This window comes from Bubalus kerabau, chromosome 6, assembly GCF_029407905.1.
Source record: "Bubalus kerabau isolate K-KA32 ecotype Philippines breed swamp buffalo chromosome 6, PCC_UOA_SB_1v2, whole genome shotgun sequence".
Lineage (NCBI taxonomy): Eukaryota > Metazoa > Chordata > Mammalia > Artiodactyla > Bovidae > Bubalus > Bubalus kerabau.
The window spans coordinates 15,405,587-15,429,430 of NC_073629.1; the positions used below are offsets into that span (position 1 = coordinate 15,405,587).

A 23,844-nucleotide genomic window follows, 5' to 3' on the forward strand; every position below is an offset into this window, starting at 1 on the left:
GCAGAGATGCCTTTTGTGATGCCAGCTATATCTCAGGATCTTCGAGGTTCACCTTCACGATCAGGTACTAATTCTGTCCCTTGGATTGAGAAGGAAGGGTGCCCTAGGCACACCATTTATCTGAGTAGGGGCTAAGGTTCGCATCAGAACCCCCATCCCCTTTCCCTCCGCGCTGACCGCTGGCTGTCTTCTGGAGGGCAGTACTGCCCTTTGACCAGCAGGGGTCATCCTTGCCCGCAGCCAGTGCCACAGCCTTGCCCAAGCACAGCCTGAAAGGGAGGTCAGTTTGGGTCTGGCCTGCGCCTATGCCAACAGGAAGGGCTGGGCTGGGGGCAAGCAACAGGGACTGGGCTGAGGCGGTGTTTCTCCCTGGTGCCCGTCACCAGCCACTGGGTACGGAGGGCAGCGGTGGCAATGTGTGTTTCAGGAATAAACTGCAGGCATCGGGATGCACAAGCCCCGAGGAGCCCTCCTTACTGCGGAGCCAAGAGGAACTGGACTCCTTTCTGGACCTGCAGCACCAAGGTGGCCAACCTTCCTGCGTGGTATGGACAAACAAATTCCCATGGAAGCGCCCACCTTCCCCCCACTCTCCTGCCCCTTTGCCTGTCCAACCACCAGTCTGTGCCTCTTCTGTTCTGCCAGCTGCTGAGGCTTTCTGTGCCCAGGGATCACTTTGACTTCATCTGACCAAATCTGAATCTGGCATCTATACCTCTCTGTCTGCTTGGGTCTGTGGGCTCTGTTCCCCGGCCTTGGTATCTTGCCTCTGCCTCTTTCTCTGAGACCCTCTGTTCCCTGCTTTCTGTGTCTCTGTGCTGATGTGGGCATCTCTGCCCCTCTCTCAGTAAAAGGCCCCTGTTCTCCTAGTCATAACTACTTCTTTCTGTGGACCCCACATTTCTCAGATTTGGAGATGAATTTAACTATTTGTAGGATGAAACTAGGCATCTGGTAACCCTGAAACAGAATAGTTCTCTAACAAGATAATTACAGGACTATCAAGTAAGAAAGGATATAGAGATTGCTCAGGCTTCTGGCTTAGGGGACTATCACAGGGAAGATCTCAAACCAGGACCTAGGGACCACTGAGGATACACGGAGGTTTTAGAGACACCTCTGGGTCTGCTAGCTAAGAGTCCCTGAGTATAGTCAGCCCTCAGTATGCACAGGTTCAGCATCCATGGATTCAACCAAGCATGGGTCAAAAGTACTTGAAAAAAAAAAAAAAATTCCAGAAAGTTCCAACGAAACTTGAATTTACCTTATGCTGGCAAATATTTACATAGCATTTACATTATGTTTGCAACTAATTTATGCGGCGTTTACATTGCATGAGGTATTATAATTAATCTAGAGCTGATTTAAAGTATATGGGAGGATGCACATAGGTTATATGCAAATATTATGCCATTTTACGTAAAGGACTTGAGCATCCTTGGATTTTGGTATCCATGGGATCCTGGAATCAGTCCCCCATGGATAATGAGGGACAGCTGTACACAGAAATGCCTGAAGCCCAGTGACTTAAGGTTACCTCCTGTCCAGCACATACTGGCCAGTGTACCCACCTGGCCTCAAGGTCCAAGTGCCTGTGGCTCAGGCGAGAGACTGAGAAGAAGGGGCTGTTACAGTCTGTCGGGGAAGCAGCAAAACCCATCTTATCCCAGGTCACACTTTTCTCCATCACCATTTCTGCATTTCTTCCCTCCAGCCCAGTTCGATGTGGTATAGTAGAAAGAACAGCGTTTGGGAGTCACACTAGTTGAACAATGCATTTCATCTTTCTGAAAATCAGGCTACTAAAACCTGTCTTTTCAAGTTGTGATTGTTAGACTGAGGAAAAAAGTGTTGAAGTGCCCAATACTGCGGCTAATACATGGGAGACACTGGTTTTTTTTTTCCTCTTCTTCCCTCTGGGCCTTTCTTACTTACTTCCCCCCTCTTCACCTCTCTCTTTGTCTGGCTGCCCGCTTCCTGGTATTATATGTCTCCTTTTCTCCCCTCTCTAGTGTTGTGTGTTTTTGTTTTGTTTTTTTATGCCTTCCTTCTCTCATTCCTCTCCTCTCTTTATCTAAGTACTATCTAATTCCCTTAAATTTCTCCTTGTCTGTCTGTCTGTTTTTTGCTTGTTTATTTGTCTGTTTCTTCCTGCAGCAGCAAGTTGGTGTAAGTCCTCTGCAATGTCCATAGACTAAAAGTCTGAAATTCATTAAGCTAGACTGGGGCTTGCAGACTGACAGACCATGAGCCAAGTCTAGCTCAAAATGTATTTTGTTTGGCCAGCACGGTGTTTACAATTTCTAAAATTCAGATGTCCTTAGATGAGAGCTTTATCCTCCAGTTTGCCAGAGTTGCTAATATTCTGTATTGTATTTTTCCATTGTCTTAAATGTAATATTGAAAAATGAATGCCTAATCAACCAACCACCCATCTCAAGAACAAGAACATTACTAACACATTTATCTTTGCTTATGTCTGCCTCTCTTCTCTTATTCCCTTGCCTCCCCTCCAGAGGTAATCACTGTCTTCAATTTTCTTAATAACTCATTTACTTTTTAAGAGTAGTTTAAAAAATAGTTTTAGCACAAAGTATTACCTAGTAATACATTATTTCTTTTTTGTTTCTAACTTTAAAATCAATGATGTTAAAAAAAAAAATGATGTTATATTCTACAAAATTTTCTATAACTTGCATTTTCACTCAGCATCCTGTTTCTAATTTTTATCCATGTGTTGCAAATGTAGTCGATTATTTTCATTCCAGTCTTCTGTTGATGGACATTTGTATAATTTCCATTCTTTGCTATCATGAAGAGTGTCATTATGAACATCCTTTTATCCATCTTCTGGTGCTCATTTGCAAGAATTTCTCTGCGGTATATCTTGGAGTAGGATTATTGGGTCGCAGAGTATACAATGTTCATTTTTTTGAGATAACGAGAAACATTTTATTTCTATCAGCAATATATAAGTGCTCCTGTTGATTCACATGCTATCCAACATTTGGAATCATCAGATTTCTTAATTTTGCCAGTCTCATGGTTATAAATCTCATTGTGGTTTTAATTTGAATTATCCTTATTACAAATGGGATTGGCATTTTTTTCCCTTTGCCTTGGGCATTTGTGTTTCCTCTTCTGTGAAGTTCCTTTTCCTATCTTTTGCCCACTTTTCTATTGGATTCTTTGAAGGTTTTTCTTTATTGTTTTGAATGTGTTCTTTGCATATCCTGAAACTAATCCTTTGTTGTTACATGTGTTGCAATGATCTTTTCTCAAGATTGAGAAAAGTGGTTTGACTTTTTCCTCTCTATAATGTCTTTAAAGAGACAGTTTCTTAATTTAGAAAGAACATATTTATTGAAGTATAACTTATGTATAAAACATGCATTAAAAACCTTTGAGATTTTGATTGGCGTTGCATTAAATCTAAAAATTATTTTAGGAAAAACGGATGTCTTTACCATATTGCTTCTTCCTACCCATGAAAACAGTATACTTCTCCATTCAATGTATTTCAATAAAGTTTTATCATATTTTTTCCATACTGTTTATAGATATATATTAGATGTTTTCTTAGGTATATTATACTTTTTTTTTAATCAAGATTTTATGGTGGCTGAGGTTAAAGTGTCTGCCTGCAATGTGGGAGACCTGGGTTTGATCCCTGGGTCGGGAAGATCCCCTGGAGAAGGAAATGGCAACCCACTCCAGTATTCTTGCCTGGAGAATCCCATGGACGGAGGAGCCTGGTGGGCTACAGTCCACGGGGTCACAGAGTCGGACACAACTGAGCGACTTCACTTTCACTTTATTGAAGTACAGTTGATTTACAATGTTTCAGGTGTATAGCAAAATGATTCAGTTGTACATGTATAGATAGGTAGATATTCTTTTTCAGATCTATTTACATTATAAGTTATGGTCAAGATTTTTTTTTTTAAGATTTTAATTTTAGCCATTCTGGTGGGTGTTTTTGAATTGTCTCATTCTGGTTTTACGTTTCATGTCCCTGTTGAAAAATTTTACTGGGCATCTTTTCATATTCTCATTGGCCATCCAAATACACTGTTTTGTGAAATGTCTGTTCTAGTCTTTTGCTCAACTTTTAAAACAGTTTGTCTTTCTCTTATTGATTTGTAAAAGCTCTTTATGTATTCTGGATTTGAGTCCTTTGCCAGATATGTGTATTGTGAATATCTTCTCACAGTCTTTGACTTTCATTTTTATTTTAATACTGTGTTTTAATAAACATGAGTTTTTAATTTAGATGAAGTCCAATTTATCAGTTTTTTAATGCTTAGTGCTTTTGGTCATGTTTAAGAAATCTTGCCTACCCCAACAATGTGAAGATTTTTCTCTAATGTTTTCTTCTAGAAGCTTTATAGTTTTAGCTTTCATGTTTAGGTCTGTGACTTATCTAGGTTCTAGTATATAGAAGAAACAAAAAAGTTTTGTTTTTTTCCCCCCATAAAAATATATATTTTCTTCATTAAAAAAACTTGCTTTCTTACTTGAATTGCTGTGGTATCTTTGTTGAAAATCAAGTGAGTGTATTTGTGTGAGTCTGTTTCCGGAGTCTATTCTCTGTTGCATTGATCTATTTGTCTATTTTTATGCCAGTATCACATTATCTTAATTAATGTAGCTTTATTATGAAAGTGAAAGTGTTAGTCGCTCAGTCATATCCAACCCTTTGTGACCCCACAACCACAGACTGTAGCCCGCCAGACCCATCTGTCCATGAAGTTTCCCAGGCAAGAATACTGAAGTGGGTAGCCATTCCTTTCTCCATAGATGAGTTTTTTTTCTTACAAGTTTTATTTATTTATCTATTTTTTTGGCTAATGTAGCTTTTACTGTAAATCTTAAAAATGTAGTGATTTAAGTTCTCCAACTTTCTTACTTTTCTTTAAAATTATCTTGGCTATTCTAGGTCCTTTATATCTCTATACAAATTTTATTTTATTTTTTCTTTTTTTATTATTATCTATATGAATTTTAGAATCAGCTAAAATTCTTGCTGAATTTTTATTGAGATTATGTTGAATTTAAAGATTAATTTAAGAAAAACAGACTTCTTTCTAATATTGAATCTTCTTATCCATGAAAAATGATATCTCTATTTAGTTAGGCTTTCTAAACAATATGTCTTTTAACAAAGTATTAGTTTTCTTCATACAGGTCGTCAATCTTTATTAGATTTATTTCTATGTGCCCTATAGATTCTATTGCTATTATAAATGCTTTCTTATATAAAGAAATTGTGTTAATTGTATTTTATAATTATTTTTGGTTTATAGAAATGTAGTTGAATTAATTATAGTTATTCATCTTGTTAAACTCTCTTTTTTTCAGTTATAACAATTTGTGGATTTTCTTTTTGGCTTTTCTAAGTAGACAATTATGTCATCTTTAAATGAACTTTGTTTTCTTCTTTCCCAATAATTTCTTTCATTTCTTTTTCTTGCCCTACTGTGCTTGGCTATGGGTCTATTGCAATGCTAAACAGTAATGGGGATAATGGCTATCCTTGCCTTGTTTCTGATTTTAGAGGGAGTACATTTCATGTTTTACCATTAAAATTGATTTTTGGCTGTAAGGTTTTAAAAGATACTCTATCGAGTTAAAGGGCTTCCCTGGTGGCTCAGCTGGTAAAGAATCTGCCCACAACGCAGGAGACATGGGTTTGATCCCTGGATTGGGAAGATCCCCTGGAGAAGGGAACGCCCACACACTCCAGTATTCTGGCCTGTAGAATTCCATGGACTGTTGCAAAAGAGTCCGACACAACTGAGCTGAGCAACTTTCACTTCACTTCCTGAAGTTAAGGAAGATTCCTTCTATTGGTAACACTCAGGCCTTTGGTTTTACAATGAGTGAATGTTGGATTTTATCCTATTATTATTTTTTTTTTTTTTGCTTTTACTGAGTTGGTAATGTTTTTTTCTCCTCTAATATTATCATTGAGGTAAATTACATTTAAAGATTTTCCTCATCTTAAACCACCTTCATTTTTTAGGATAATTCCAACTCTTTCATGATGGATTCTTATGCGCTGCTGGAATTCATTTGTGGCATCAATTATCTATTGCTGCCTAATAGATCAACCCCAAACTTAATGACTTAAAACAACCACCTTTTTTTCCCCCTCAGAGTGCTATGGATGGTTAATTTGGACTGAGCTTAGCTGGGTATTCTTCTGCTAGTTCTACCTGGCCTCACTTATGTGGCCACAGTTATCTGGTGGCTGAAAAGGACTGATGGTCAAGGATGGTGATATTCATGCCTGTGGGTTGTTAGGTTGCCTGCTGTGATACTTTGGTTCTCATCCATATGGCTTCTCCATCACATGGAAATATCATTCTAAGTGGGCAAGAGAGGAAGCTTTGAGTTTCTTGAGGTATAGTCTCAAAAATCACATCATGCTACTTCTGTCACATTCTAGTCATCTTAGTAAGTCACAGGCCTGCCCAGATACTAAGAGTGAAGAAATAGATTCCTTCTTAATAGTAGGAGCTGTAAATAATTTGTGGCTATTGAGGCTATTTAAAATCTATTACAGTTTGCTAATATTTTGTTTGGAATGTTTGTACTTTGCATAAGAGAGATTGGCCCATAATTTTCCTTTGTCATATTGTCTATGTGTAGCTTAAGAAGCAAGGAAAGGGTTTGAAAGTTTTTGTTTTCTATTCTTTGGAAGAGTTTGGATCAGTGTTCTATTGCTTGAAAGATCTATTCCTTGACTATAAAACTGTTTTGGCCTTGTGTGTTTTGTTTATGGAAAGATTAACTACTGATTCCATTTCTTTAATAGGACCATTCAGATTTTCTATTTCTTCTAGATTCAGTTTTGGTAAGTCATATATATACATATTTTAAATAATTTATCTATTTTGTTTCCATTTTCAAAATTACTGGCATTAAGTTATAGATAGCATTATCTTTCTAGTCACCTTTTGCTCTTTCTATAGTTAGATCCACTTTTTCATTATACTTTTATTTGCACATCACTTTTATCAAAGTGTTGTCTATTTTATTGGCCTGTCTCTTGGCATTATTGATCCTATTTTATGCTGTTACAACTTCATTGATTTCTGCTTTTATCTTTATGATACCCTTTTTTCTATATTCTTTGGGTTTGTTTTGTTGTTCTTTTATCTAACCTTTTAAGTTGGCATAGCTCATTAATTTTCAATTTTAAAAATTTCAATATAAGCATTTTAAAGTTATAAATTATCCTTGAGATACATTTTGACCATCTCCTACAAGTTTTGTTGAGTAGTATTTTCATTATTGTTGTTATAAAATATCTTTAAATTTCCATAATGATTTCTTCTTTGATCACCAAGTTTATTTGGAAGGGTATTTTTAAATTTCTAAATATATGGATATTTTTTTAAAAATTTGAAATATACATACAGAAAAGTATATAAAACATATCTGTACAATGTAATGAATAATTAGGAGGCAAACACTCATGTAACTACTCTAGGTTAAAAAAAAATAGAGTACCACCAAACCCAGAACCCCCATGGGATCCCTCCTCACTCACAGCCCTCTCCTGATAGAGAGGACTACTTTCTTGACTTTCAAGGTCAGTTTTCCTTATAGATTTACCACATTTATGTGCATCTCTAAACAATATCAATTAGTTTTACCTGTTTTAAATTTTATATGAATGTGGCACCCTACTCCAGTACTCTTGACTGGAAAATCCCATGGGCAGAGGAGCCTGGTAGGCTGCAGTCCATGGGGTTGCTAAGAGTCAGACACGACTGAGCGACTTCACTTTCACTTTTCACTTTCATGCATTGGAGGAGGAAATGGCAACCCACTCCAAAGTTCTTGCCTGGAGAATCCCAGGGACAGAGGAGCCTGGTAGGAGGCTGTCTATGGGGTAGCACAGAGTCGGACACTACTGAAGCGACTTAGCAGCAGCAGCAGCATCCATTATGTATATAAATTTTTTGTATCTTCATTCTTTCACTTGGCATTCTTTGTGAGGTTCATCTGTATTGTTGGGTGAACTATAGTCTTTATTTTTATTGTTGTGTATATAAATATACCATAGATTCGTTATTCAGTCTGTTGTGAAAAGGGACTTCTGGATTGTTTCCTATGATCTCTCTGATAGAGAGTATCTGAAGTATGTTAAATTTTGCCTTATGGACTGGTATATAGCCAGTTTTTGTAATGTTCCAAGTAGGGTTGAGAAACAAAAAGGGTTTGAAAGATTGGGTGTGTAGTTTATGAATATTTCTATTCCCTATTGTTTTAAAACCAGACTGCCCCATTTTTTTTTCTTTCTTTTTTTTTTTTTTTCCCACTATCTGCCTGACCTCTGTAGATTGAGTTTGTCACTTTGGAAACCATTCAGGGTAAATCTTTTCTAGGATATATTCTATATTAAGGCAGCCTCGATTTGAGTTGCAACAGAGTGATGACTGCTAAATAGCAGGAATAACTTCCTAACTATTTCAAGTGGAATGTTCCAGATATGGGTAGTAGGGAGGGGTAGAAGGCCTGAAGGGCCTTTTGCTGTGGGAAAGTGAAGAGCCTAGGGGGAAGATGGTTGAAGCTTGGTCTTTGCATGAAGATTCTTAACTTGATTCTAGGATCAAGGTTCTTGTCACCCACCAGCTGGCCCTTTGGACCACTCAGCCACTGGTATGCTTTCCAAGTCTGTATCCATGAGTGGCATCAATTGCTTCTTGGGCTGCTCAGACCCAGCTGGTGAGTAAAAGTGGGGAGCAAAGCAGTGGTGGCCCCTTCTTCCGGCAGTCTCACCCCAGTCCTCAGAGCCAGCTGTAAATTTTGGGTTCAGAGGTCCTGGGTTGTGTTCAACCACACACCTTTGGAAACTCCAAAATGCCTTTATGCAAATGAGAGATCTGAATTCAAGACTTTGGTACTCTGAAACGCCTTTATGCAAATGAGAGATCTGAATTCAAGACTTTGGTACTCTCCTTCCAAGGAAGGAGAACACAGGACAGGAAGAGGCTCTCCAGGTTCCCCCTTCACCAGAGAGGGGGACAGTTACCTTCAACATACCTTGTCATCAAGATGAGGCTTTGGGAGCTCAGAGTGAATCCTCTGTCCTTTCCATTCACCGGAAACAGAACTGTGACACTGGCCCCCAGCCTTTCTCCACACAACCCCCCAGGGCTCTGTTACCCTGGCTGCTAAGTCCTTCAGCTCTGCTCTGCTCAGACGCCGCCCTCCTTCCCTGCTCCCCAGCGCCCGCCCTCAGGAATGGCGTCAGAGGCACCTGCAGCTTGGGAACCTGACCCAGGTGGAGGGGGTGGGGGAGGCAGCTCTGAGCGCCTTTGTCTGGCTTTAGCTGGACACCTCACGTCTCCTTTTGTGTTGGCAGGGAATTTGTCCCAGTCTTCTGGCACTGACCTCAGCCAAAGGTAAGTTTGGGGGATTCAGAGCCTCTCAAAGGCCTGGATGGGGGAGAGGCAATGGGACTGGGCCAGGAATTTTGTAGCCTCAAGGGTCTCTGCAACATTGCACCCCTTAACATTTTTTGATCAAAGACCTCCAAATATCCTTCTCCTTGAACTGCAAAGAGTTGCCCTTCTTCTCATTGGGCAGGGAAGGCAAAGAAGGTTCCCGGTAGCTCCATGGGATGAGGAAGAAATTAGGGAAAGAAAAGGAGTATCTAGACCCCCAGGGTGTTTGTTGAGTAAGAGAGTGGAGGTTGATGGCTGCTGTCAGGGTCAGAAGGTTGGCTGCTGTACAATCTTAGGGAGAGACTGTGACCAAGGACCAATGGGGAGTGGCCCTAAGAAGAGGTGGGCATGGGCAGTTGAGCCCCTAGGGGAGAGGGCAGGGGCTGAAGGCATGTAGTTCAAGGACAGAGGTGGAGGCTGGGAGCTTTCAGTGTCTGTGTAAATAAGCATGCCGAATCAGCACCTGTTTGTTTGGCTCCTGCAGCCAAAGTCTGATTAGAGTGGGTCAGCCCTCTGAGACAGTGTGGGTGTGTGAGCTGGGAATGGGCCCTTTAAGATATCAAGCTCTGATTTGTGGTCCTGAAAATCTCTAGCTGACACATCCTCCTGGCTCTGGGTTTGGGATTAGCTCATGGGATGGGGCTGATGAAATCCCAGGAAATTCAGTCCTTATTGGCGGTAGGCCCAGAGGCCCTTTCCACACAGCAGAGAGGGTCGTACACAGGGCTCTTGTTTTGTGGGGGAAAAACGTCCTCTTGGAGAGCCCACCACACCCCATATCATTTCCGTTGGGAAGCAGTATGAAAGAGGTTGGTCCTGGATTAGGGAGGAGTGGGGCGTCTGTATTTATCTGGGAGGAGCCTGGAGTTTCCCTCATATATAGAGGGGCCTGGGGAACTGTAGTGACCATAGCCAGAAAATCCCAGGAGGTAGTGGGTGGGAGCCTCTTCTTTTTAAGTCCTCCTTCCCTTGTCCCCATCCTTCTCTCAGTCTTCCCCCTGTATCTCCATTTTCTCTCCCCTGGTTATGGCACCTTCGTCCACCATATCTCTGGGAATATCTTGTTCTTTTCCAGCTCTAGCTCCATCTCTTCACCTGTTCTTTTTCTCTCTGCAGCTGTAGCCAACTAGAAGGGAGCTCAGGTACCTGGGCAGGCTCCTCCCTGCGACGGACACTCAGCTTGATCTTGGGCATGACCGGAAAGGCCAAGGTAGGAGTCAGGGCAGCGGGAAGCCTGGGACCCCCTGCCCTCCCCAGTTCCCTTCCTCTCCACCTCACCACCTGCCCCCCTCCCCAGCTTCCCTCAGTAGGCAGAGACACAGGGCAATGGTTCAAGTTTTAAGGGAACACATTATGTCTCTCAGGCTCCCTCCCTATGTCCCAGTAAATCTCCTTTCCTCTGCTTTCCCTATGCCTCTAGCTTAGCAGCCAGCTGTAGACAGCTGGAAGAAGAGAAGGGCCAGGGCCTCGGAAGCTAAGGAGTGCCCTAGCCTTCCCTCTCTTTAGGCCCCACATAGCTAAGAGGTGGGCAGCAGAAATCTTAGCCATTGGACATAATGATGATAATAATTACAGCAACACTTTTTACTTCTTCAGAGAGTATTAGGGTTTGCAAAGTGCTTTTACACTCATAATTTTATGGGCGGATATAGCAGCTGAAGGACTTGAAATTAGACCATAGGCAGAGTGGAAGCCAGGAGTGTATGATTATGGAAGCGCACACACAGCGTACACATGGGGCTGTGTGCAATTCTGACCCCAGGAAGATGAAGGCACATTGCTCTCTTCCTTATTACCAACCCTCAGGCTCTGGTGAAACCGGGAGCTCTGCCTACTGCTTGAATTCATTTCTACTTTCTTCATTTACTGGCAGAATGAGCCATCCCCCTTTTCCTCTCCTGGCTTACCCAAGTATGCATGTATTTTCCCACCGGGGTAGCTTCTGAACATTGAGAGAAAGCCCAGACAAGACATCATCAGGTTCACCCGGAAACACCACAGGTTTCTACCCCGTAAGGTTCTCACCTGCCCACAGTGCCTGGGCCCTCTCTCTGTCAGTCTTTTAGCCAGGATTCTTCCTCTGGGTAGGCAGGGAGGGCAGAAATGAAACCAGGTTCTTAGCACCTTCTCACCGCAGGCTGTAGTGAGAAGCTGAAGCATGAGATCAGGCAGTCTGAGACCAGAGAAAGCTGGGCACACTGAGGCTCCTTCTTGCCTCTTGGTGGGGAGCAGAGCTCTCTAGGGGACAAAGCCAACACTGAGACCTTGGGTCTGGGGCCCCTCACCCCGCAGGCTCTCAGTGCAGAGTAGGAGAGTCTGATGGCAGAATACCCCTCTTTTCCTGCAATGTGAATGAGAGCGGAAGTCAATGCTGCCCAGGGGCTGTCTGGATCCCAGTTGGTTTTCATTTGCTCACCCTTGGCCTGGCAGTTTGGTGAGGGGATGAAAGGGAAAGTGGGCAGAGACGAGCCCAGACCAGCAGCAGGAAGGCCTAGCATCATCAGGACATTGTCCCTGTTGCCTTTCCTCACCAGGGCTCTGGTCCTGTCTACCTGTTTCCCTCTTTGTCATCTCTTGGTTCATCTTGCTCCCGCCCCCATGAATGTGTGTTCTTGAGTCACTAAATCTCTTCCTTTCCCCTCCTCCTAGCTCAGGATAGGGGCCATAAGCAGGTAAACACCAGAGGTGTGGCTGGAGAGAAGCTCAGTCAAGCACTGAAAGAAGGAAGTAGCTTATTTCTTCTTACTTGACGAGCAATGTAGAGTTGACAACAACACTTTTACAGAGCTCAACTCATCTCATTTTTTAAAAAAATTCATTTTTGACTGCGCTGAGTCTTCACTGCTGCATGTGGGCTTTTTCTAGTTGCGAAGAGCAGGGGCTACTCTCTAGTCATGGTGCCCGGGCTTGGCATTGCGGCGCCTTCTCTCGCGGAGCACAGGCTCTGGGCGCACAGGCTTCAGTGGTTGAAGCACACAGGCTCAGTAGTTGCGACTTGCTTGTTCTAGGGTGCTCGGGCTTCAGTAGTTGTGGCACAGGGGCATGGGCTTAGTTGCTCAGAGGCATATGGGATATTCCTGGACCAGGAATGGAACCCGTGTCCCCTACACTGGCAGGCGGATTCTTATCCACTGCTCCACCAGGGAAGTCCTCATCTAATTCTTATAACACTCTGGCAAAGATAAGTATTTGAATTTCCATTGTATGGCAAGATATCTTAGAGGCTAAGCCACTTGCCCAAGACCCCACAGTTAGTAAGAGGTGTTGCTGTATTATGAACCTAGAGCTTTGACTATATACTGTCGCCTCTGCCTCTGTCAGTAAACCTACAGAACAGTTTATTTCCTCTCTTTACTTCTTCCACCATTTCTTCTTTTTTAAATATTTATGTACTAGGCTGTGCCAGGTCTTAGTTGCGGCATGCAGCATCTTTTAATTGTGGCATTCGAACTGTGGGATCTAGTTCCCCAACCAGGGACTGAACCTGGGCCCCCTGCACTGGGAGCAAGGAATCTTAGCCATTGGACCACCAGGGAAGTCCCCTTCTTCCACCATTTCTGATGGATTAATCATCCCCTCCACAATACACAAGGTCCAAAGTAATAAGAAGTAAAACAAACCTCTTGGCCACCATAGGACTTGGGCCCAGGCATCTCTGTGGCTTTCTCTGCTCATCTACTGGACAAGACCCTGACAACCAGGTTCTTCTCTGGGATGGCCTCCCTACCCCTGAAATGTGGGGGACTTATCTGTCAAGTTAGGGCATCCCAGGTGGCACTAGTGGTAAAGAACCTGCCTGCCAGTGCAGGAGACATAAGAGACACAAGAGACATGGGTTCGATCCCTGGGTTGGGAAGATCCCCTGGAGAAGGAAATGGCAACCCATTCCAGTATTCTTGCCTGGGTACTCCCATGGACAGAAGAGCCTGTCAGGCTACAATTGATGAGGTCACAGCCGGACACAACTGAGCACTCAGGCACTTCTCTGTCAAATTAAATAAGCTAAAGAAGGGGTGGTTACTTTTAGATTCTGGCAGAAATTAATATTGGCTTTTGTTTTTGTGTATCTAAAAAAATAATTTCAGAAAATCTGGGAGGCATCACTGGATAGAAGGAACAGGGACTGGGATGAAAATGGTTTGGGAGAAAGGTCAGGGGATGCCAAAGCAAAAGGAAAAGGGTTCACTATTCCAGAGGATACAGAAAGTGGAAATTAAGTCAAGCTGCAGGCCTAGCCCGCTAAAAGCACAGGTGTTCTTAAAGGTAGACTGAGTCCCTTTACCCACTCCCTAAGTCCCCTTCTTACTATTCACCTCTTAAGAGGAAGAAGAGGAAGGGTAAGTGGGAAGGTAAAAAAGAGCAAATGGGTGGAAAGTTTATTGAAGATTGGGGTGGGAAACAGAAGAGGGCTATGAGATTAGGTCCTCTTCTTTCATATAGAGACTGTCTAAATTGAGTTTAGGGACTGAGATCCCTCACAGAACTCTGGGATTCAGGTCCTGGGTTTACTGCATATCCAGACTGGAGTTTGGCCCTTTAAGATTCCATCCTTAGCTTGCAACACCCTCCTACCCCAGGCCTGGGAGAAAAGCCGAGGTCTCAGCCTACCCCTTGTCTCTGGGCCCCCAGTGGGCGGAGCCTTGCGGCTAGGATTCTGGCTTCTGGCTGTCTGTTTTTAAATTTAGTACATTCCTCAGCCCTGGCTGCCCTCTGGGGGGAGGTAAGTCTAGGGTAATGGGTCTAGGAGCTTCAAGACCGCTGCTTTTGGGAGAGTTCCTAGGGCCTTCCTGTAGGTCTCCCCTGCAGGTGCAACCCTGGAGAAGTCAGCCTCCCTGATGGCCCTGGGAAGTCTCTTCTGCTTTCTAGTTTCCATTCAGCCTAGAACTGGGCATGGTTGTTTTCTCTCCTTTTTTTCTGGTCTTTGCTATGTAAGGATCCTAAACAGGGGAATAGGTGAAGAAAGAGGTGAAGGAGTTGCTAGGCAGGAGGGGAAGTCAGAGGAGCAGTGTGGGGGTGAAGAGCCCAAGGAGCTCAGCCAGTGGTGAGGCAGTGGAGCCCAAAATAGTGGCAGAGGCTAAAATTGGCACCTACAAGAGTGCTGAGCAGGGCTTAAAACCTGCAGCCAGGCCCTGCTGCTGAAGCCCTGCAGGGAGCCGCTGGGTCGGGTTGGGCCTCCTCTCGTCCCCTCCTTCCTCCACACCTTTGAGGACCAGAGTCAGGCAGGACCCTACAAACTTAAGATGCTCTGTTCCAGGACTCTCTGTGCTTTTGGTTGCTCCAGAGACACGGAGGCTCTGAGAGGTAGAAATGAAGGGCAATGTGAATGATTATAATTCTAGGGGAGGAGGCATTTCCCCCAAAAGGTGGAGGTTGCCTCAGGCTGGGGCAGAGTTTCCAGAAAGCGTGTCCCACTCCACCGCTCCTCCTCGTGGAGACACGGGCCATTCTCCAGTGGGGCAGGTTGGCTGCTGGGCTTTCTGGTTCTGGTCTAACTGGCAACAGAGAGAACTGGGGTTAGACACAAGGAAGGACTTCCTCAGCGTCTTAGTCCCACAACCCCTGGCCCCAGCCGTCGGTGGAGGCAGAAGCAGGAGGGAAGAGGGTGGACAGAGTGCCGGCCTGGAAGGCCCCAGAGAGGCTGGGGGCTTGGGGAAGGACCCTCTCCTCTCGGATTCTTCCTCCAGGCCCTGTAAAGAACTAAAACCCAGCTTTTAGTTCCCCTTTGATTTCTCCGCCCTCTCCCCACCCCTGCCCCGATCGTAAAAGGGGGGTCGGTCGGCTCTGGCCTGCTTTGATGGGCCCCCAAAGGCCAGGAAGGAACTGGTCCGGGTTCCCTGGAGAGCTGGTAACAGCTGGAATCCTCCGGACCGAGGGTCTTTCTAGACTGATGGACTGCTTTGGGGGAGGAGAAGGGGAAGGGGAAGATGAACGTGGGGTGAGGGCTACGGATCGGGCCAGGGAGGGTTTTAGGAAAACTGCAGCCGAGGCGGCAGGGGTTAGAGACACCACTCCGCCCCCCCCCCCGCTCCCAACACACACACACACAGGCACACACCGGCGCTGGACTGCCAGTCCACGACCCCGTGTACTCTTGCGAGCCGCCCCTCCACTGACCGAGGCGTCCCGTCCGGCGCGCGGCACTCCGCCCTCCCTCCGCCCCGCCTCCCCCCTTCCTGAGCTCGGGCGGGGGTGGAGACTCGGGTTTGAGGAACTGGAGCTGGGTGCTGGGCGAGGGGAGTCAGACTTCCTGTCCCCCAGACTGACGCGTGCGGGGCAGACCCCTCCCCCGCCCTCCCCCCACAATAGCCGGACGCCTGGGTCCGCGCCGCATCCTCCCGGGCGCCCCTCCATCGGATTATGTCTCGGATCGAATCCCTCACACGGGCGCGGATCGACCGGAGCAGAGAGCTGGCCAGCAAGGTGGGCTCTGAAACCCCTATCCCTCCCGCCCGCGGTCCTTGGGGTGCCCTTCGATCCCCGGCACCCGCGCGGCGCTCCCGGGTCTCCCCGCCTGCTTTCTGGGCGCCAAAATCGGGCGGAGCGATGGCCGGGAAAGCGGCGGGACGCGGTGGGTGGGGACTGTGAGTGAGTGGGGAGGGGGCTGGGGGAGCCGTCGACGCGACCCGCGCCTCCGTCTCTGAGCTGATTCTCCGCTGGGATCCCGGGAGAGAGCGGACCAGGGGTTGGGCTGCTTCCGATCCTGCGGTTCTCGGTGTTCTGGGCCGCGTGAAACAAAGTTGCTCCGGTAAGGGACGGAGCGGGAACAGGGAGGTGTGTGTGTCGTGGGGGTGGGCGCGGTGAAGGTTCTCTCCCAGGGTCCCACCAGGTTGCTCTCTGTGTACCCCCCTCCCCGCCCCCCTGCAGTCGCTGGCTCGGTCGTTCCCTCTTTGTCCCCGCCATCCGGCCGAGGGGTGGGAGGGGGTGGTTTCCCAGCTTCCTCCCACCACCAACACCACCCGCATCACCACCCGTGCAAGACAAAAGTCAGCTCCTCCTCTCCTAGCAGATGGACTTTCCAGCTGTGATTCAGTTCTCCCCAACGGTGGGCGGGTGACTGGGGTCAGGACAGCTTCGGGACAGCTTACTTCCCCCCAAGCCATCACCCTCAGGTGAAGGGAGCAGAGGTCTTTGTGTAGCTAGGATCCTTTCTTCCATCCTTAGGAAGGTTCCTGGGCACCCCAGTTCCTGAAACATCAGGGTCCCCCATCCCTTTTTGCCCCACCAGCTTCCTGAAACAACCTGAAACCTTTAGGCTGACCCACTTGGCACTGTGCCCTCCTCCCTCCTCCCCACCTCTGCTCTTAGCTCTTCATCTTGGGACTGTTCTGTCATTTCTAGAGTTTGGATATATAATTAGCCTAGTCCCCCAACCCTATCTGGAGCTCTTGGCCACTCCTTTCCAAGTATCCTTTTTTTCTGCCTTTGTACCCAGGCCCACTGCCAAAGACTGTGACCTCTCCACACCTCAGCCCCCAGGAAATGATGAAGCTGACTTGTATGTGAATAAGTGAGAGCTGGGAGGAAGGTGGTGCATGCAGGCAGCACCTCCCAGCTGCCTGAGGCAGCCACACTATACCCATTATTGGAAAGGCCAAGACCCAGTCCATAGCTGGTTTAATCTCTGGCCTCTTTCCAATCCCAGTGTTCTGCCCTGGCAGGCAGCCTATGCTGATCACCATCACTGTCTTCAGACATGGGGGCAGCACTCCTTTGGAGCCCTCAAAGATGATGGAACCCTTTTCCCCCACTTCCCTCCTAGCTCCTAGCCTGGCCACCTATCTAGAGACCAAGTTGGGAGAGAGTCTGTCCTGGAACTTTTCCTTAGGGGGGCTGGGTTAAGGGTTCTGCTGACAGGAAAGCAACTGGGGGTTTGGGTAGGGCCTAAAACAAACAGAAGTCCAGTAGAGTGGCGGCTGAAGTGCCATGAAACAGCAGGGTGGCAGGCAGGCTCTTCCCAGCCCTGCGCCAGGCCAGGCCCCAGCTATGAAAGTCTGTTTATTTTTCAACCGTTTGAGCTGAGACTCTGGAGTAGAGCCAAGGGGGGAGGAGAGGTTTTTTGAAACCACGGAAATTTGGTTCCACCCTAAAAAGGAAAGCCATGGGGGCACTGGTGAGGGGCTATAGACAGGGATTCTGGGAAGGTAGATACTGGGGTCCCTTTTCCGTTATTGAGAGGAGTTGGGGAGCCAGATAACTGGGTCCTAATGTCTTGTGGGGTTTTGCATTTGTTTGTTTTGTTTTTGGTCATTGGAAGGACTGGGAATCTAGAAGCTTGACTTTTTCCATCCTGGGGTCCTGGGGCTGATCTTGGTTTGGGGGTGTTGGGAATCTGATTGGGGGTGGGGAAGTGGGGGGGCTGAGTGGGTAGATCTGAGAGGGCACTGAGGCCACTGGAGGAGGGTGCTTGTCAGTTTGGGCTGGTCGGAAGGGGAGGGCCACCTCCGGAAAACTGTGGTTACAGAAGAGGGGAGTTGGTTCTTAGCCAACAAACCCTGGATCCCCTCTTCCCCCTCCCCCAAGCACACCAGCTGTCTCCTTTCTTTTTATACTGTGGTGGGAAGGAGAGGGGGCCTGCTGGAAATGAGATAATTTGAGGAAGATGGTCTCCCCTGCTGCCTATTTGGGGGGATGCCTCACAGCAGGTCCTGACGGCCCCCGCCCCCCACCATTCCTTGCCTTCCTCCTTGGGACTTCCTTGAAGAAGAAGGAATTTAAGTGGAACCTGCCGCTTTCTCCTTCCCACTCTCCTAGAGTCTATGCAGCTCCCGCATCACCACCCATGACTCCTTTCTCTTTTCACTCCATTTCTATTCTTCCAGGCTGTCTTCAGTCCTCCACCCCCTCATTCTCTGCGCTCTACTTCTTACCTTCATAGGCCCCAAACCCCAGAGGTCCCTTTTCTGTCTTTCCTCCTCTGTTCCCACCTTCCTCCTCCCCCAAACCTTAACTATCTCCTCTCTCAGAACAAAGAGTCCTTTCCTCCCTAGAAGGAAGCAGGGACCAGAGGATCAGGGATGGCTCTGGAGGCTAGGGGGTCCCCCTGGAATCTAAAGGACCCCAGCTTTGGAGCGTGGTGGTGGGGGAGAGGAGAGAGACTATTTCTTTGTTCTGACTGTTGGAGAGGTGGCTGGCTTTGTGTGCGGGACTGGGAGTGGAACCGGAGAGGAGGGCTGGGGGAGCCCTGGAGGAAACTGGCGGTGCTGGCAGTCTGGGAGGGAAGTTGAAGAACTAGGGGGTCTCCGGAGAGGCTGAGGCCTTCCGGGGCATAGGAAAAGATTCTTGGGGCCTTAGAGGTTAGGAAAAGAGCTGAGGGGGAGCGGAGAAGCAAGGATGGGGGAAGGGAGTGTAATGCTTAAGGCAGTGGCTGAGTGACTCCAGGGGGTCGGATGGCGCCTAGAGCGGGACGTGCCTGGGCTGCCCGAGGAATTTCAAGAGGGGTTCAGTCTCAGTCCCTCTGGCTTTCCTGGAACCCCTGACCTTGGAGTCAGGGACGGCAGATCTGAAGGAGGGAGTCCCATGTGTCCACATGTCCTGTCCTGTGTGTGGTGTGGGTGTCTGTGTCCGTCTGCCTGTCCCCAGATGCTCTGGGTCACTGTTTTGAATGATGGTCACCAAAGTAGGGGGCTCATTGCACTCTGGACGTGAGGAAGTAGTTCCATTCTTAGCTCAGTCTCTCCTTTGAAGTATCATCTAGGAACGAGAGGGAGCAGATTGGTCATGGTTCCTGGAGCTAGTCGGAAAAATGGCTGAGAGGTGCTGGCTGGACCCTTCTGGGTTTGTTTATGTCTCCTTGGGGGAGGGTGGGGGAGGGGCTGCAGGCAGCAGCTGCCCCCCTCCCAACTCAGCCGGCCTGCCCTGTGCCAGGAGGGCAGGGAGTCCTGGCACAGCTATTGTTCCCCTGCACAAATGCCCGTCTGTTTGCATCACTGCCCCCCTCCATCTCTGCTTGTCTTTCTCTCCTGACCCGACAGGTGTGGCCTGGTGTGGGGGCGAGCTGGGTTTCAGGATGCTTGAGTCTTATGCTCCCCAGCCCAACTTTATTCCCTATGGCCCTCAGCACCCCTCTTCTGCTCCACTCGTGTGCCCACCCCCTCCGTCCGCTATCTCATCTTCATTCATCAAGCAAGCGTTTATTAAGTGCCTTTGTGTGTTCAGCGATGTCTTTTTGTGTTATGTTTCTGGCTTTGGTGTTAACGTTTCGGTTTGGCCGCCTTCTCCTCAGCCTCCTGCCTTCATCTTATCCATGGAAGCTCATAAAGGAAGCAAAGCCTGGCTGAGATCACCCCACACCCTCTTCTCAGTCCCATGGCCAGGAACCCCCTCTCTCATTTCCCAGCCCTAGAACCCATCCCTCAGGACTCATGGCCCTCTGCAGCCTATGACTCTGAACCCCTGCTGTCCAGGGTCTAAGCCACAGTTGACTTGAAACCTGGTAGAACCTTCCAGGGACCTTCTGGGCATCAAGCACGGCCTGGACAGAGACTGTACCACCTTGGGGAAGAGGCTGCTGCCCCTTGCCCAGAGGTCATTCTCAGCATCATGTGACCTCCAGAGGTCTTGGTTTGGACATACCCGATGGAGGAACAAGGACACTGAGAGCGTAGGCTTTGTTTGGAGAGGCTCTCACTCCTCTGGGTCAGCTCCACCACCCTCTGCTGCCCGCTTGGGAACACAGGAAGCCAAAGTCCTGGCTCTGGCATTCTGTGGCCTTTGCGTATGTCACTGCTTTACTCATCTCTTGCCTGGGAGCCTAAGCCAGAGGAAGGGGAGACTGCCTGTGTGTTTGAGCCAGCAGCCTCAATGCTCTCTGCCATTTGCCTAGTCTTTCTCCAAAATGACCAAAGTCTAGGATGACAGTGGAAAGGAAAGTCTTCTTTTGACTTTCAGAGGATACCATCTGAGCCTAAATTCAAAGGAATTAGGAGTGAAGTTCTGGGAGGAAGGAGGAAAGACTAACAAGAGAGGAGGAGACCAGAATTCCCTGGTGGTCCAGTGGTTAAGACTCCACGCTTCCAGGGAACAGGGCACAGCTTCAATCCCTGGTCAGGGAACTAGGATCTCACAAGTGCATGGCTCAGCCAAAGAGAGAGAAAGAGAGGAGGCGGAAGGGGAGACTGAAAGCTCTGAAGCTGTGGTAAAGAACGAGGGGATCCCTAGAGCAGGGGTAAGGGTGCGGCTAGGACCCCTAGTCTTGGTGTCTGGCCATCCGTCCGTCCTTCTTTACTTCCTTTCTTCGCAGGCATACGTTGAGTGCCTGTTGTGTTCCAGCCCTTGTGCTTGGTGCTTACCCGTGCTTTATTCACTTCATCCTTGATGCCGCAGTGGCGGAGATGCAGGCTGTGTAGCAAGACCTTCTGTGAGGGTTTGGAAGAAAGCAGGACTCTGGACGCTGGACAGGAGAGGACTGAATCAAGCAGGAAGGGCCTCTGAGTGTGCGAGTGGGTGTTGTGGGTTGGGGAGTAATGGGCCCTTTTCTTGGTGGACAGATGGGGTCGTGAGGTGAAGGGCTGTCCTGCTGGCTGGTGGGCAGGCAGGTAACAGGGGTGATCTTAAGAATACTTGGAAAGAGTAGGGCAGAGAAGCACACAGGGCCATTGACAGGGAGCAGGCCGCCCTGGGGTGCAGGCCCTGTGTCCTTCTTGCCTCACCAGCCTGAGCCCTTGGGGAGGGTGCAGACTGCCTCCAGGACAATAGCACTAGGCAGTGCCAGGGCCGCTCGCTGCCGGGCAGTGTCTGTGTTGGGATGTGCTGCTGCTGTGGCTGCTGCCCGCTGCTGGCCCACCTAGACAGGGGGTCCCTTGGAGAGAGGGTGAGTGTTGAGAGGTGGAGGAGGCTGGGCCCTTGGAGCCAGAGAGGGAAGGTCCACAAGAGTCCCTGTCCCCTGGCTGCCCCGGTCCTCTCGCCCTCTTTCCCTGCCTCTTTCCCAGGTGAGTGCTCCTGGAGGCCTGAGGGCAGAAGGCAGAGGGCAGAGGTCGGGGGAGAAGGGGAGTTGTAGCAGCTCTGTAGCGGATCTGCAGGACTGCGCCTGCAGGACTGCCTGTTTTGGAGCTGACCCTGCTTCAGATATGTCACTTTTTTTTTTTTTTTTAATATAGTTGATTTACCTTATTAGTTTTAGTATTTTTACAGATTATGTATGGCCCATTAAAGTTATTACAAGATAATGGCTATAACTTCCTGTGTTATACAATACATCCTTGCTTCTTGTCTCTCTGTTTCGTTTTTTTTTTTTTTTGGTCATGCTGTGTGGATTTTAGTTCCCCAACCAGGGACTGAACCCTCAGCAATGAAATTGCAGAGTCCCAACTACTGGACCACTAGGGAATTCCCTGCTCATCTATTTTGTACACAGGAGTTTGTATCGCTTAATCCCCTACCCCTAATTTTCCCCTCCCAATGTTGCTGTTTTTAATACGGTCACGGTTTTTTGTTTGCTTACTTTTAATTCAAACATAACAATTCCTCAAACTTTTCTGTTTGTGGGAGGGCACGTGAGGAAAAGAGAAGGCAGAGTGTAGGGCAGTGAGCTGTTTGGACTTGGACTTTGAGGTTCTATGGTGGTGGTGGTTTAGTTGCTAAGTCCTGTCTTAGTGACCCCATGGACTGTGGCCTGGCAGGCTCCTCTGTCCATGGGATTCTCCAGGCAAGAATACTGGAGTGGGTTGCCATTTCCTTCTCCAGGGGGTCTTCCCGACCCAGGAATCGAACCTGGGTCTCCTGCATTGCAGGCAGACTCTTTACCGACTGAGCTATGAGGGAAGTCTCCCAGGTTCTATAAGGCCATTTTATTCAGAGGAGGATTGGATTTCCTAAAGAGCTCTAATCTGGAGCTGGGCACATGACGGTTAGACCAAAGAGAGAATTTTCTAGTGGTCCAGATAGGTAGGTACCAGAAAAGAAAGAGGGAGGTTACAGTGAGAGGTTGGTGAGCTTCCCTGACAAGGCCTAGGAGGAGGGGAGGGAGAGGCCAAGAGCAGCCGAGGAGAAGCAAGGGTGGGAAGGAGGTGGGAGGCCAGGGATGGGAAGGAGAGGGTGTTGTAGGAAAATCAGGAGGCTGGGAGGGGAGGAGAAAGGGAAAATGGGTGATTGGTGGGGCATGACCTCGAGACCTCCAGGCTCTGCTCACCCTCAGACACACCTGGACTTCTGAGGGTCGGCAGGAGAGAGAGGGATCTTGGGGCACCAGGAAGCCCTGAGACCCTCGGGCACCACAGTCCAGTGCCCTCTGGCCCCTGTGCTGTTGACTCATACTGTCCCTCCGCACTTCCCTTTTCCACCCTCTCCCCAAGCCAGTGCCTCTCTTCCCCTCCCCTACCTCCTAACTGCTAGAGTGACCTCAGCTGAGAGTCAGGACTGGGCTCCCCACCCCCAAGTCCAGACTGCGGATTCTCCTCTGAGTTTCGATTGGCTGTCCCAGGGCCCCAGACAGCATCATCTGACTTGGGGCTCATTACCCTCGGCCATCAGGATCTCGCTCTTCGGTTTCTGAGAGAGGCAGGGAGGCCTTGCAAGGAGTGGTCTTGTCATCTCTGCTTCCTGCTCTCAGTTCTCTAAGAGTGGAGGGAAAATCCAGGGATCTGAGGTGACCACTGAGGAGGGTCCTGGAATGGGTGTAAAGCACGGTGTCCCATCTTCTCATCTCCTCAGGTTCAGGGAAAGCTCAGGGGCCTTGAGGAAGGACAGAAAAGAGGTCAGGGAGAAGGACTTGACCTGCAGAGGTGGGGGTCGGGGGGTGAAGCAGGAGATGAGAAAGCTGATGGGAAATGCCTGCTTCTGAGGTTGTGCAGACGAGCCCAGAGAGTGCCCCATCCAGACAGAGCAGGGCAGGAGGAACTGGTGCTGCAGCGGGGATGGAGGGCGGATGCCATAAAGGACTTCCTAGACTAACTGGGTGAGGAGGAAGAAGGGAGCGAGCGATCCTAGGATTTGGAGGGGAGCGTGAGAAGGATAAAAGTTAAACTGCAGAAGAGACTTTCTGCCAGGAATGAGACCTTGATGGCCAAGTTTCCTTTCTTAAAGATCCCAGAGAGAACAAGTGAAGAGACTGAAACCAGGCTCCTCCTCCCTGAGGTTAGCAGGGGACATGCTGCCTCCTGCAGAGAGGCCCTGCGTCCCTGGGCTGAGCAGACGTCCCTGGGCTGAGCAGACGTGGAGGCCTCTAAGGTTTGGGACCTCCTGTTGAGGGTGGCAGTGGAGGCATCCTGCCCCCTTCAGCCAATCTGATAAGGGGATCTCCTGCCCCCCTACTGTGACTGCCACTGCCACGGAGACAGCGGCTCCACCACCGGTTGTCATGGTTATAAGAGGAGCTAACTCCCATAGATTTGAAAGCGCTGGTGAGCTGGCACCTTCTGCTTTGCCTGCTCTCCCCTCCTCTCTGCGC

At 48.2% G+C, this 23,844-nt stretch overlaps 1 protein-coding gene across 2 annotated transcripts in view; it reads left to right on the forward strand.

Annotated features, from left to right (window-relative positions):
* The window catches only part of ARHGEF2 (Rho/Rac guanine nucleotide exchange factor 2), a 41,409-nt gene that overhangs the window by 1,216 nt on the left and 16,349 nt on the right, over window positions 1-23,844 (forward strand). The window contains exons 2-6 of one of the 2 annotated variants that reach the window (XM_055584012.1): window positions 428-545; window positions 6,821-6,859; window positions 8,622-8,739; window positions 9,380-9,419; window positions 10,578-10,671. In XM_055584012.1, coding sequence (XP_055439987.1) covers window positions 8,676-8,739; window positions 9,380-9,419; window positions 10,578-10,671 — 198 coding nt within the window. In that variant the 5' untranslated portion in view covers window positions 428-545; window positions 6,821-6,859; window positions 8,622-8,675. Of the gene's footprint in view, window positions 1-427; window positions 546-6,820; window positions 6,860-8,621; window positions 8,740-9,379; window positions 9,420-10,577; window positions 10,672-15,554; window positions 15,882-23,844 lie in introns of those variants that run through there. The other variant, XM_055584013.1, reaches the window with a different exon arrangement.